This window comes from Schistocerca serialis, chromosome 2, assembly GCF_023864345.2.
Source record: "Schistocerca serialis cubense isolate TAMUIC-IGC-003099 chromosome 2, iqSchSeri2.2, whole genome shotgun sequence".
In the NCBI taxonomy this organism is placed as follows: domain Eukaryota; kingdom Metazoa; phylum Arthropoda; class Insecta; order Orthoptera; family Acrididae; genus Schistocerca; species Schistocerca serialis.
In genome coordinates this window covers 684,269,189-684,283,764 of record NC_064639.1, presented here as the reverse complement: position 1 = coordinate 684,283,764, position 14,576 = coordinate 684,269,189, and the positions used below count along the sequence as shown (strand labels likewise).

The window sequence follows — 14,576 nt, the reverse complement described above, 5'->3', positions numbered from 1 at the left end:
GATTTCGTTCCAAAGACGGGCAAACAAGCTATTAAGCATGTGGTCATAACGTTTTGGCTCATCAGTGTAAGTGATCTAGACTGTTGAATTATTTCAGAAAGTTTCGAAATAGTTAGAATGACAGTCCAGTTCCTTCCATCTGTTCGGCGTCAGTAAGTGTGGGAAAGTAAAGGAGCACAGCCAGCACATTGTGAAACCATACGGATTTGTGGACTGGGCCCCAGGCTACAGAGAGAGAGTTGCAACGTACTTGTTTTGCAGGACTACGACGACGTCATCCTGAGGCGTGAGGAAGGCGACGCCCTCGACGTCGGTGGAGTTGGCGTCGGAGTCCATCTGGAGGCTGACGCGCCGGGATCCGCGCGGCACGAAGCGCGAGAAGTGCGCGATGGCGTAGTACATGGGCTGCTTGTAGAACTCGTCCGCCGTCGCGTTAGCCACGATGGACGCGTCCGCGGGGTTGCTGCTCCAGTTGGGGCCGCCCTCAGTATTCACCACCATGTTCCAGTCCTCCCAGCCTGACGTCCAGTGGTTTGTCACCTGCGCAACACACAGAACGCACCTCACAACGGAGACCGTGACTGGCTGCAACCCGTACCCGCATTACGGCAATAGGGGCTCCCAGCCGGATGAGGGCACAACTGGGTGAAGAGGTGTCCTGCTGATCATTGTCTAGCAACAACACTTGTATTTGTATCATGCCGGCAGTTTTATCGGAATTGGTTGGATTCGTCTTGAAAATCAACCTGAGCAGCGCCCATCGTAACACATCGAACAGAACTAAAATAGTTAGTCCTAGGCGAAGAGACGCCGGTGCAGGTAAAACTACAGCTGCCGTCGGTTTTCAGAGGGCTCCAACCTAACTTTGATACATTCAGTTCACAAAAAATATTTATAAACAAAGAGAACCTTAAGTGTTTCGTTTAATGAGAGAGACAGACAGTTCAGTAAACGTACAGTTCATAAAACCGTAATAACAAATGTTAAAAGGAATATTGTCTCTTACATAAAATAATGTGTGGACAAAAAACAGAAATTTTCGATGTTTTACAGTTTCAGTTCATTTCGTGAGTCGGTTTTAGGCTTACACGGCCATCACCTTGTATGTAAATGCACAACAGAATTAAAGGATCACGTGATGGAAACCCCCTAATTCACACCCATTGCGACGCTTAAGTTTGAAATTTATCTCACAAGTGAGTACAATCTTCGTGCGTAATGGTGCAAAAGCGTGGCGCCCCGCGACGTCACCCCCTGCCTCGACAACGCCGGAAACAGCAAGATATCGCAACACGTGAAATTATGACACAAGTTCAGATGACGTGTAAGGTGGTTTAATTACGCCACATTGGCACCAAACTTTACCAAAGTCTGCCCAACGCCACGGTGGACGGATCACAGGATGAGAAGGTTTTCACACCCCATTTATCCACATTTCACCCTTTGTTTTGAGGGCTCTGTGATGGAGGTGAGAACTACAAAGTCCAGCGTTGAAATCACGCAGTTTTCTTACGAGAGGCCGAGGAAAATATTTTAGAAACACCGCCGCTCAGAATCTAAACCCTTACAGAAGGGTTGAAATGCCCGAGGGCCTCAGCAGAAAATGGCTCTGAGCACTATGCGACTCAACTTCTGAGGTCATCAGTAGCCTCGAACTTAGAACTAATTAAACCTAACTAACCTAAGGACATGACACACATCCATGCCCGAGGCAGGATTCGAACCTGCGACCGTAGCGCCTAGAACCGCACGGCCACTCAGGCCGGCCGTCAGCAGAGTCAAAGGTAGTCAGGAATGTCTTCTTGTTGCTGATCGCACTCCCAACCACCGTTTTCGACGGCGAAATGTGAGGGAATCTACACCCCAGCGAAAGGAGTTGTTTCGTTGAGGTCCTTTATGCCACCCCTCGAGACCTTTTCGCTTAGGCCGGCCTGTGTAGCCGGGCGGTTCTAGGCGCTTCGGTCTGGAACCGCGCGACCACTACGGCCGCAGGTTCGAATCCTGCCTCGGGCATGGATGTGTGTGATGTCCTTAGGTTAGTCACGTTTAAGTAGTTCTAAGTTCTAGGGGACTGATGACCTCAGATGATAAGTCCCATAGTGCTCAGAGCCATTTGAACCTTTTCGCTTAGACGCTGAGCGGCGGTGTGTCTGGAATGTTTTCCTCGGCCACTCATAAAAAAACCTCGTGATTTCAACGCTGGCTGAATCACAGAGGCGTTAAGAGGAGGGCTAAATGTGGGCAAGAGGTGGTGAAATGACCTTTCGATCATCTGACGCGTCCACGGTGGCACTGGGAAGAATTTTTGTGAAATTCGGTGCCACTATCACGTCATTAACCCACTTCACAAGTTAAGTAAACTACTGAGCTGTGGCCTTTTTTTCGCATGTGTCAAAACAAACTTGACGTTTGAAGCATCATAGGATGCAGCGCTTTTGCACCGTTACGCAGAAAGATTGTACGCAATTTTGATCCGAATTTCAAACTTATGCGTCGCAACGGTTCGGAATTACCTGGTTTTGAAAAAGTGATCCATTAATTCTGTTGAGCAATGTATTATACATGGAAGAAAAGAGAGAGAGAGAGAGTGGGTGAATGGGTGAGTGAGTGAGTGTACGTATGTGTGTGTGTGTGTGTGTGTGTGTGTGTGTGTGTGTGTGTGTATGTGTGTGTGTGTATGTATATGAGCTAGTATGTTTTTTACTCCTTCATGCTGAAACTATTGGACTTTTTTGGATGAAATATGGAACGCTGAATTAAAATGCAGGCTAGCCTGCATCTACCTACTTATCAAAGAGATTTTGGGGAGTGAGAGGAAGTGGTGGAAAAGAAGTGTAGTTCACGACGCGCTAGTACCCATACATTATTCGTATAGTATTTGAGAATGAGAGCATTTAGTGTATTGCAACAATCTTTACACCTAATATTAAACCTTCATGGAACTTTTTCGAACTGACAACCCCCACAAAATGATGAAACGAAAAAATTCTATAGCATAGTAGATTTTAGCTGCTCATGCAGTAAAACTGCTGCATGAATCATGACGTTATAGTTTATTTCTTCTTCACTACTAACAGTATTCGTGAGACATTTTACAGTCAGTTTTATCGTATACCACTGAATGTAGCAGCAATATTAATCATTGTACGATACAGAGTTCAATACGTACGAAGTCATAAACATTCAGCTGAGTGAAAACGTACCTACCCTGTGAAGTGGACTAAAGATGCAGATATCTGTACAAATACGTGTGAAATCTTTTAAATAAATGCGTAATATATTTGACAATTGAGCATGTGGGCTAATCCGCTGTTAAAAAAGTAATCTTGGATCGATTTCTACCTAATTTGATACACATATTTGTTATGCTCTGGAGGGGAAGACTTTGATGGTAAGAACACCAACCTCCTATTGGGTTTGGCGTGATAACAAGGAGAGAGAAGATAAGAGGAGGAAGTGTACAGTGAAAGGAAAGAGGAGGAGATGGAGAGAGAGAGAGAAAGAGAGAGGGGAGGGAGGAGGAGATGCACGGAGAGTGGGGAAGGAGGAGACGGACAGGGAGGAGGGGGGATCAACGCGAGAGGAGGTAGAGGAGCTGGGCATAGAGAGGTTGGGTTGGGTTGTCTGGGGGAAGATACCAAACAGCGAGGTCATCGGTCTCATCGGATTAGGGAAGGACGGGGAAGGAAGTCGGCCGTGCCCTTTCAAAGGAACCATCCCAGCATTTGCCGGGAGCGATTTAGAAAAATCACGGAAAACCTAAATCAGGATGGCCAGACGCGGGATTGAACCGTCGTCCTCCCGAATGCGAGTCCAGTGTCTAACCACTGCGCCACCTCGCTCGGTTGGGCATAGAGATGGTAGGAGGAGATGAGCAAGAAAGGGGGGAGAAGGAGATCAACGCGAGGGGAGCTTGAGCAGGTGGTTAGAGAGGGGGAGGAGGAAATGGCGTAATAGATCATTGGAATAAATACGTATCTGAGCATTTCCTTTTATAAATAACTGCTTAGCAGCATTTACCACCACGGTTCGGAGGTAGTCAGACAATAACTATCGTCCTTAAGAAGGATAAGTAGTGATGCACAACCTTGAAAAAAATGCCATACGTGAAGTGTATGATGCTGGAGTAAATGTCATTTGTGGCAGTGCAATTGTGACAGAGTTGAAAATATATAAGTAAATAGAAAATGAAGTAAAGAAGGTGACATAACCTGAAAACTTTAAATACTGGAAAAATTATGTGTATGCGGCGATAGTGGAGGGAGGGGAGAGGGATGTATGTTGTTGAGTTCAGTTTACTTCAGATTGCTCCATATTGTGTTGTTTATACATACTTCGCCCCTGCTTCACTAGAAACGAGTGTAGTTCTTGATACATAGTTGCAGTTTGTATTACATTGCCTTCAATTTGTGTAGTATTTACAACAGTTCAGCTTTAGCTATTTAGGTGTAGTTGAGTTTATTCTTGCTCATAGTTCATTCTGCATTTTACAGTGCTAGAACCCAGATAATTCACAAAAGAACATACCTGAGAGTCTCCATGACAGTGCTGAATTGTAACTAAACGTCATATTAAGCTGACAAGCACAGTGTCACCAAAATTCAGTTTATGAAATATGTTTGCAAACTGCATCTTTTAAGACAGCTTTTCACACGTCGACTCTCAGAATATTCATCATTCAGCCAATCACAGCTACATACTGGCGAAAGGAAAATCCGGAGACTCGAGTCTTCATGGTAGGAAGCAAAAATTACTCTACAGCCGAGTGTCTCCGCAGCCAGGAGCCGTCGCGGGACGAGCGTCTCCCGAGCAGCCGCCTCTTTCAGCAGAGTCGCTGAGTAGGCGACTCAGGCATTTTTACAGCTGAGCTGATCTTAGCCGCAGGTGCAAGCTGTTTGTACGGAACCAATGACTGATTTTGCAGCCACTTCTGCCTCCACCTTCAGGTTTTATTGTAGAGATCCAACAGCAACTGCGAGACGAACTGTAGGTAAAATCAGGTCATTTTTTTTATTGGTGTTCTGTAATTCCAAGCTTCATTCTGAAGAATTGCCTGTTGCTCTCCGTTCAATATGCTTGAGACTTAGCCCATAGATACAAACGCAGATCCTCCTGTTGTGCTTTGTCCATCTGCTCTTCAGCAATCACGGTACAACTTCCACGAGTATAGCTGCTTTAGCCCTATATAAGTTCAATTGAATCAACTTCCTGATCCCTTCTCCAGACTTGCCAAGGTATTTGCGTATATTGTCAACGTTTGTCGAACCATTTATCAAGTATTTTGATGTAATCAGTTGTTAATCGTGATTCTTGCTTAATTTTACAAATAAAGAATTTCTTTATCATTATTTTGGAGAGCCAGGCAGTGCTCAAGTATTGCTCATTGCAGTTATTCTATTCACAGTAGTAAATGGATACTAAACGAGACCACAATCATAAGGAAAAAAGTAGGGCTACTCTTGGAGCCTTAGGGTAGACATTCAGAATCTCCTGCACAAACCATTTTCCAAAGTAGGACATGCAGGCACCAGTTCGAAAAGGGACAGAAATTAAAAACATCATCGCTGAGAGGTAGTGCTGGCTCCCACACCTGATATGTCAACGTAATTAACAAAAAAGACAGATGTGTTCATGGATGAAGAAGAGATATTTACGACGGCAATGATTTTCCTTGCAACTGTGATGAATATAGTTTAGGATCACTTGGACAGCAAGCTCACCAGGAACGTTGAAATCCCCACATCCAGTAGTATAGATACACAAGGCAGCAGCCCTCAGGGAAATCATCTCCGTAATCGCCTAATATGGCGCACCAGAACCACCTGTAATACATTAATATTTCTTCCCTCCTTCCCTCTAAATCTGTACGGGTGGATTTGGATTCGAACCACGCTCGACTTGGATGTGAACTCTGTGCCTTACCCTCGTCTGCAGCTTGCTCGGTTCACAGTGTGGACCGCTAACAAGCGCTCGAAGAATAATATCAACACTGGATAGCAACACATGTGGACGTATAAACTTGTAAGACATGCCCTTCTAATTATAAACTGGTATGAGGCAGGACTTTGAGGACAGATAGTTAAAGAGATTCTTTCAATGTTTCTTCACTTTGGCCACAACATATCATTTAAATCCAGGTCTCACTAAGCAACTTTATATATCACGTATTATAAGAACCATTGTGGTAGAAACAACACGCGACTGTGTATCAACTAGTTCTTTTTCTTTTTTCGTCGTATGATCGTCTTTATGTCTGTAGATATGTTTGTGAAGTATTTTAGATGATGGCCTCTACGAAAACACTGTTTTAACTCAATTCTCACGTATATGTGCACTTAGTCTTGATATGAAATGGTGGGACATTGCAAAAAGATATTTCGCTAGCTCATAGAGCAAGAAACGACGGAAATTTACTTAATGGTGATAGCAGAAAACGTCAGTCGCTGATAAGGTGGAGTATTCATATGTTGCGATCCTGAGTATCCACATGACGTGAACCTCATAGCGCATTTGTGAGACACAAATCATTCTGCACATAGAAGGATCGGTCAGAAAATAATGGCTTCTAATGTACTTCTCGCTTACATAACCACTGTTCCTATAATTGGCGTGTAGCGACGACGTCAATGTCTTTTCTTTAGCTATTCGATTGTGCTAGATTGGAGCTCTGTAGCAGTGAATGAAGCAAAACGTGATGTCCAGATTTGCAGGTTGGCCACAATTGGATGTATTGCAGTGTTATGCAAAACGGGAAATTGTTTGTCCATAGTAAGACACAAAATGATGCGGAGGTAACAATGTTAGTTACAGAACAACAAACAGCAACTCAACCAAGCATAAAGGTACATAGGGTGATTCGGCTGCCTTACCGATGTCGTTTTATGTATCCCTACGTGACAGAACATTGGTGTTGGTTAGTTCGCTCTGCAAATTGTCAAAATATCGCAGAATAATTCATAAAGTATACCAAGACATCTTAGACCTATTGTGCAAATTTTGTTTATGAGACTGCTTTAGCATATTAACGTGGTGAGAAATACATTAATTTTTTTCATTTCACTATATACTCGAATTTTGTTAATTCAACACTTTTCATTTATATAACTCCTGTCAATTCTGTTGTAAAACCCCTTCTATAAGGCAAAATTTCTGAACGGTTTGCGAAAGATTAGGTGCTGTAAAAGGAATAAACTAAGAGACAGCCAAAATCTGTATGAGCACATAATTACACACTTTGATAAGTATGGTAGAAATAAGGTATATCTTCGACCCAAAATACCCTGTAGCTCATGGTCAATCTTCAGTTGTATTTTTTACAATATGATTCCGTTTGTTAAAAGTTGTCCAAAGCCATGAGAGGCAAGTTATTTCGGTTACGTTGCTGTTGCCCTTCTGGATAATCTACCTGATAAAAGCGTAGTTTGGATTGCATAAAACATCACCAGGGGCAGCTAAATCACCCTGTCTATGTACAGTAAAGTAGATAAAAAGCAGCAGTGTTGTATCTCAATGAGGAACCTGAAGCTTCTAGCACAGGACAAGACCATGCAGATGAACAATTGTTCAAGTTGACACTGCACTTGGTAGTTATGTACATAGTTGAACTGCTCATAATTGGAGGGACCCTCTATGGTTACAGTCATTGTAAATAAACTTCTAAAGAAAGAGAGACCTGCATCATAGGTGTAAAACAAAGCATAGGGCTGTAGACAGAGAGATGCTAAATGAAACCCTTTTGGCTACCAAGAGAGCAATGCGGGCAGCCTTCAGTGACTAACGTTGGAGGATATTGTCAGGTGATCTTTCAGAAAACCCAAGGAAATTCTGATCGCGTGTAAAGGCTGTTAGTGGCACCAAAGATAGTGCTCCATTCCTTGCGGATGAGACCCCAAATTGAGAGTATCAAAGCAAATGCTGAAATGCTTAACTCCGTTTTCAAGTGTTCCTTTAGAAGGGAAAACTCAAGAGAATTGCCCAAATTTAATCCTTGTAACATTGGAAGGATTAATGACATAAGTATTAGTGTCAGTGGTGTTGAGAAACATCTGAAATGGTTAAAATTGAACAAAGCTCCAGGGCCTCATGAATCCCTGTGGTTCTATATTGAATTTACGGCTGAGTTACTCTCTCTTATCCCCTGAAAACAATGTCCAGTATTTAAAAGAAAGCACAGCTCACAACTCTTTACAAGAAGGGTAGTGGAAGTGATCCATACTGCTACCGTCGATTACCTTTGAGATATAATTGTTGTATAACACATTCTGAGAGCAAACTTAACTAGACATTTCAAACAGAACGACCTCCTCCATGTCAGTCAGCATGGGTTCCGTAAACAACGATCACATGAAACCCAACTCGCACTTTTTTCGCATGACATACTGGAAGCTTTGGATTAAGGTCGTCAGGTAGATGCAATACTTTCTGATTTCCGAAAAGCCGTTGACTCAGTACCACATCTACGCTTATTATCAAAAGTACGATTGTATAAAGTATCAGGCGAAATTTGTGAGTAGATTGAGTATTTTTTGGTAGGACAACATAGCAAGTTATCTTGGTTGGAGAGCCATCGATAGATGTACAAGTAACTTCAGATGTGCACCAGGGTAGTGTGTTGGTCCTTTTGCTATTCATGTTGCATATTAAAGAGCTTGTGAACAATATTAATAGTAAGCATAGAATGCAGTCATCTGCAATGAAGCACTGCCAGAAAGAAGCCCCATAAATATTCAGTCTGATATTGATAAGATTTCAAAGTGATGCAAAGATTGGCAACTTGCCTTAAATGTTCAGAAATGTAAAATTGTGTGCTTCACAAAACGAAAAAGACGTAGTTTTCACTGACAGTAATATCAATGAGTCACTATTGGAATCGGTCGCCGGCCGCTGTGGCCGAACGGTTCTAGGCACTTCAGTCCGGAACTGCGCTGCTGCTACAGTCGCAGGTTCGAATCCTGCCTCAGGCATGGATGTGTGTGATGTCCTGAGGTTAGTTAGGTTTAAGTAGTTCTAAGACTAGTGGATTCACGACTTCAGATGTTAAGTCCCATAGTGCTTAGAACCATTTGAACCATTTTTGGGGTCGGTTAACCCATAAAGATACCTGGGTGTAGCACTTTGTAACGATTTGAAATGGCATGATCACTTAGTTTTAATCATGGGAAAAGCAGGCGGTAGCTTAGTTTATTGGTAGAATATTGGGGAAATGCAATCACCCACAAAGGAGATTACTTACAAATCACTCACATGACCCATTCTAGAATATTGCTCAATCATGTGGTAAACGTACCAGAGAGGACTAACAGGGGATACTGAACGTATACGTAGAAGCTCTCCGTCTTCAGGCCACAAGTGACCCATCGGGACCAACCGACCGCCGTGTCATCCTCAGTAGGGGATGCAGATAGGAGGGGTGTGTGGTCAGCACACCACTCTCCCGGTCATTATGATGGTTTTCTTTGATTGGAGCCGCTACTATTCGGTCGAGTAGCTCCTCAATTGGCATCATGAGGCTGAGTGAACCCCGAAAAAAGGCATCAGCGCATGGCGGACCGGACGTTCACCCATCCAAGTGCCGGGCACGCCCGACAGCACTTAACTTCGATGATCTGGCGGGAATCAGTGTATCCACTGCGGCAAGGCCGTTGCCTTCTACGGAGAAGGGCAGCATGAATGGCCACATGTTTGTTTTGATACGTGGGAGAGTGTCACAGAGATACAGAAGCGCTGGCAGACTCTTGAAGATAGACATAAACTCTCCCAAGGAAGCCTGCTTATAAAGTTTCAAGAACCGGCTGTAAATTATGACTCTAGTAATAAACTAAAACCACCTACGTATCGCTCGCATAGCGATTGTGAGGACAAGTTTTTATTAATTACAGCACGGATGGAGGCATATAAATGATCTTTCTTCCCGCGCTCCACAAGTGAATGAACAGGAAGAAACGCTACTAACTGGTATAATGGGACGTACCTTCTACCATACACTTCACAGTCGTTTGCAGAGTACGTACTTGTAGATATAGATAGATGTAGAACATGTTTTCGTGTAGGGTGATAATGATCTTTTGTCCATTTTCGAAAAGATTCTCGTGCTGACCCAAGAATAACTCTTCTTCTTTACTATCGCTGCAGATGGCATAATTTTTTTTTCTTTTTTTTTGTTGAGATTCTGTGAAGCCTTTTTCACGTTGATTTTTGATTCAGGTTCAAATAAATGAACTCACGTGCTATCTTCTGTCACGATGCCACTTAACTGCTGCTCTGCTTCTAGTATGAAGTGGTGTAACAAGATGATGATTTTTGTTTCCCTTGCCTGTTTATTCTTGTTGGTCAACATTCACGTTACCCAGAGTGGACTAACATATAGTTAATCCATTTCCTCACTAACGGCAACTGTTTGAGAGGTGGAACGCATACGACAGTCCTGATCCGCTAATACTCAGTGGTAGACACGGATGACATTGCTCTTTGTTGCGCCGCTCCGTTTTCGATCAGCCAGCGCCTTTCCTCCGGCAGCATCCGTAAAACGATGTTAGAGGATAACTACAATGTTATCCACTGTAGCATCTCCAGGAATCCGTTGTTCGCCGTTTCACTAATACTAATCTTGGCTTTACCGTCAAAGTACAGGAATTCCATCACAGCCTAGTGACTACTTCTCATACCTATGAGGGCAATTATGTGTAGTGCCGGCCGTTGTGGTCAAGCGGTTCTAGGCTCTTCAGTCCGGAACCGCGCACTGATACGGTCGCAGGTTCGAATCCTGCCTCGGGCATGGATGTGTGTGATGTCCTTAGGTTAGTTTGGTTTAATTAGTTCTAAGTTCTAGGGAACTGATGACCTCAGATGTTAAGTCCCATAGTTCCTCACAACTAAACCACAATAAATTACCATTGTTTTATCCAAAATCATTTCACATGAGATCCATGATGCTTGCTTTATGAGTGAGCCACAGGGGAATGTTTTGCAATGTTCACCTAATCAGTATTTCTCTGCGGCTCATCTACATTTACATCTACATGATTACTCTGCAATTCACATTTAAGTGCTTGGCAGATGGTTCATCGAACCACAATCATACTATCTCCCTACCATTCCACTCCCGAACAGCACGCAGGAAAATCGAACACCTAAACCTTTCTGTTCGAGCTCTGATTTCTCTTATTTTATTTTGATGATCATTCCTACCTATGTAGGTTGGGCTCAACAAAATATTTTCGCATTCGGAAGAGAAAGTTGGTGACTGAAATTTCGTAAATAGATCTCGCCGCGACTAAAAACGTCTTTGCTCTAATGACTTCCATCCCAACTCGCGTATCATATCTGCTACACTCTCTCCCCTATTACGTGATAATACAAAACGAGCTGCCCTTTTTTGCACCCTTTCGATGTCCTCCGTCAATCCCACCTGGTAAGGATCCCACACCGCGCAGCAATATTCTAACAGAGGACGAACAAGTGTAGTGTAAGCTGTCTTTTTAGTGGACTTGTTGCATCTTCTAAGTCCTGCCAATGAAACGCAACCTTTGGTTCGCCTTCCCCACAATATTATCTATGTGGTCTATCCAACTGAAGTTGTTCGTAATTTTAACTCCCAAGTACTTAGTTGAATTGACAGCCTTGAGAATTGTACTGTTTATCGAGTAATCGAATTCCAACGAATTTCTTTAGGAACTCATGTGGATCACCTCACACTTTTCGTTATTTAGCGTCAACTGCCACCTGCCACACCATACAGCAATCTTTTCTAAATCGCTTTGCAACTGATACTGGTCTTCGGATGACCTTACTAGACGGTAAATTACAGTATCATCTGCGAACAACCAAAAAGAACTGCTCAGATTGTCACCCAGGTCATTTGTATAGATCAGGAACAGCAGAGGTCCCAGGACGCTTCCCTGGGAACACATGATATCACTCCTGTTTTACTCGATGATTTGCCGTCTATTACTACGAACTGCGACCTTCCTGACAGGAAATCACGAATCCAGTCGCACAACTGAGACTATACCCCATAGGCCCGAAGCTTGATTAGAAGTCGCTTGTGAGGAACGGTGTCGAAAGCTTTCCGGAAATCTAGAAATACGGAATCAACTTCAGATTCCCTGTCGATAGCGGCCATTACTTCGTGCGAATAAAGAGCTAGCTGCTTTGCACAAGAACGATGTTTTCTGAAACCATGCTGATTACGTATCAATAGATCGTTCCCTTCGAGGTGATTCATAATGTTTGAATACAGTATATGCTCCAAAACCCTACTGCAAATCGACGTCAATGATATAGGTCTGTAGTTCGATGGATTACTCCTACTATCCTTCTTAAACACTGGTGCGACCTGCGCAATTTTCCAATATGTAGTTACAGATCTATCGGTGAGCGAGCGGTTGTATATGATTGCTATGTAGGGAGCTATTGTATCAGCGTAATCTGAAAGGAACCTAATCGGTATACAATCTGGACCTGAAGACATGCCCGTATGAAGCGATTTGAGTTGCTTCGCAACCCCTAAATAAAATACCAAAACAGTTTTGCTGTTCATCTATATCTATCCTGGACATTTCTTCGTATTTACCCAGTTGAAGCGAAATGCACTTAACTATATTCTTTAACGTACCGCCAGGGTTATTATTTAAGGTGGCACTGATGTGCACAAAATACCTACCAGTACTATAAACATGTCTAGTATCTTGCTTGATAGGTGTGTGGTACGTCCATACACTGCATATGTAGGAGTACAGCGCGCGCAGACAGCGTGTTTTACCTGTATGATGTCGCTGGTGTAGTTCTCTGCCCGTTCCCACGATCCCAGCCTCACCGTCGGGTAGCCGCTGCCGAAGAACGGACCTGCAACACGGATACGCGTGGTCGACGCCTGTCAGGCATGATGTAAATTATCTATTATGTATGTCAGAACTATCAATGTGTTACTTATGTACAGGTTGTTTCAAAAAGAGTTCATCTGATATCGCAAGATCGTATCTTGTGCACTATTGAAAATAGAAACCTTGGGCAAATTTTTAAGTTCCACATTGGTGTACAAAGTCTTTAACCCTCGAACGGTCGCACCGTTTCTTATAACATGAGCGGGCGCGCGGCGCACTTTGTACACATGAAAAGAATAGGTTTCCTTATTATACCAAGTTAAGGCATGTATGATCAAAATCACAGTTTAATCTTAGTTCATTTAAGCAAGGAGAAAATAAACGTACATAATATGAGCGAAACTACTGTTTTGTTAACCAGTAATGAAATAAACCCTCTGTTGCCAAGGACATGTGTTAAAGAGACAGCAGTGACGCATTCGAAGCATTAAGCAATGCACTTGCATCAGATCTCGGTCAGCTGCTTAATCGATCACTAATTACACTACTGGCCATTAAAATTGCTACACCACGAAGATGACGTGCTACAGACGCGAAATTTAACCGACAGGAAGACGATGCTGTGATATGTAAATGATTAGCTTTTCAGAGCATTCACACAAGCTTGTTGCCGGTGGCGACACCTACAGCATGCTGACACGAGGAAAGTTTCAAACCGATTTCTCATACACAAACAGCAGTTGCCACGCGTTGCCTGCTGAAACGTTGTTGCGATGCCTCGTGTAAGGACGAGAAAGGCGTACCATCACGTTTCCGACTTTGATAAAGTTCGGATTGTAGCCTATCGCGATTGCGGTTTATCGTATCGCGACATTGCTGCTCGCGTAGGTCGAGATCCAATGACTGTTAACAGAATACGGAATCGGTGGGTTCAGGATGGTAATAATACGGAACGCCGTACTGGATCCCAACGGCCTCGTATCGCTAGCAGTCTAGATGACAGGCATCTTATCCGCATGGCTGTAACTGATCGTGCAGCCACGTCCCGATCCCTGAATCAACAGATGGGGACGTTTGCAAGACAACAACCATCTGCACGAACAGTTCGACGACGTTCGCAGCAGCATGGACCATCAGCTCGGAGACCATGGCTGCGGTTACTCTTGACGCTGCATCACAGACAGGAGCGCCTGCGATGGTGTACTCAAAGACGAACCTGGGTGCAAGAGTGGCAAAACGTCATTTCTTCGGGTGCAAGAGTGGCAAAACGTCATTTCTTCGGATGAATCCAGGTTCTGTTTAGAGCATCATGATGGTCGCATCCGTGTTTGATGACATCGCGGTGAACGCACATTGGAAGCGTGTATTCGTCATCGCCATACTGGCGTATCACCCGGCGTGATGGTATGGGTGCCATTGGTTACACGTCTCGGTCACATCTTCGTATTGACGGCACTTTGAACAGTGGACATTTCATTTAAAATGTGTTACGACCTGTGGCTCTACCCTTCATTCGATCCCTGCGAAACCCTACTTTTCAGCAGGATAATGCAAGACCGCATGTTGCAGGTCCAGTACGAGCCTTTCTGGATACAGAAAATATTCGACTGCTGCCCTGGCCAGCACATTCTCCAGATCTCTTACCAATTGAAAACGCCTGGTCAATGGTGGCCGAGCAACTGGCTCGTCACAATACGCCAGTCACTACTCTTGATGAACTGTGGTATCGTGTTGAAGCTGCATGGGAAGCTGTAC

At 43.7% G+C, this 14,576-nt stretch overlaps 1 protein-coding gene across 2 annotated transcripts in view; it reads right to left on the bottom strand.

The window, feature by feature from the left end:
* LOC126457810 (lysosomal acid glucosylceramidase-like) overlaps nucleotides 1–14,576 on the bottom strand; it is a 394,424-nt gene that overhangs the window by 23,018 nt on the left and 356,830 nt on the right. For both annotated transcript variants that reach the window (XM_050094424.1, XM_050094423.1), the window contains exons 8-9: nucleotides 12,761–12,843; nucleotides 251–540 (exon numbers count right to left, since the gene is read on the bottom strand). In XM_050094424.1, the coding sequence (XP_049950381.1) occupies nucleotides 251–540; nucleotides 12,761–12,843 (373 nt within the window). The remainder of the gene's footprint in view (nucleotides 1–250; nucleotides 541–12,760; nucleotides 12,844–14,576) is intronic.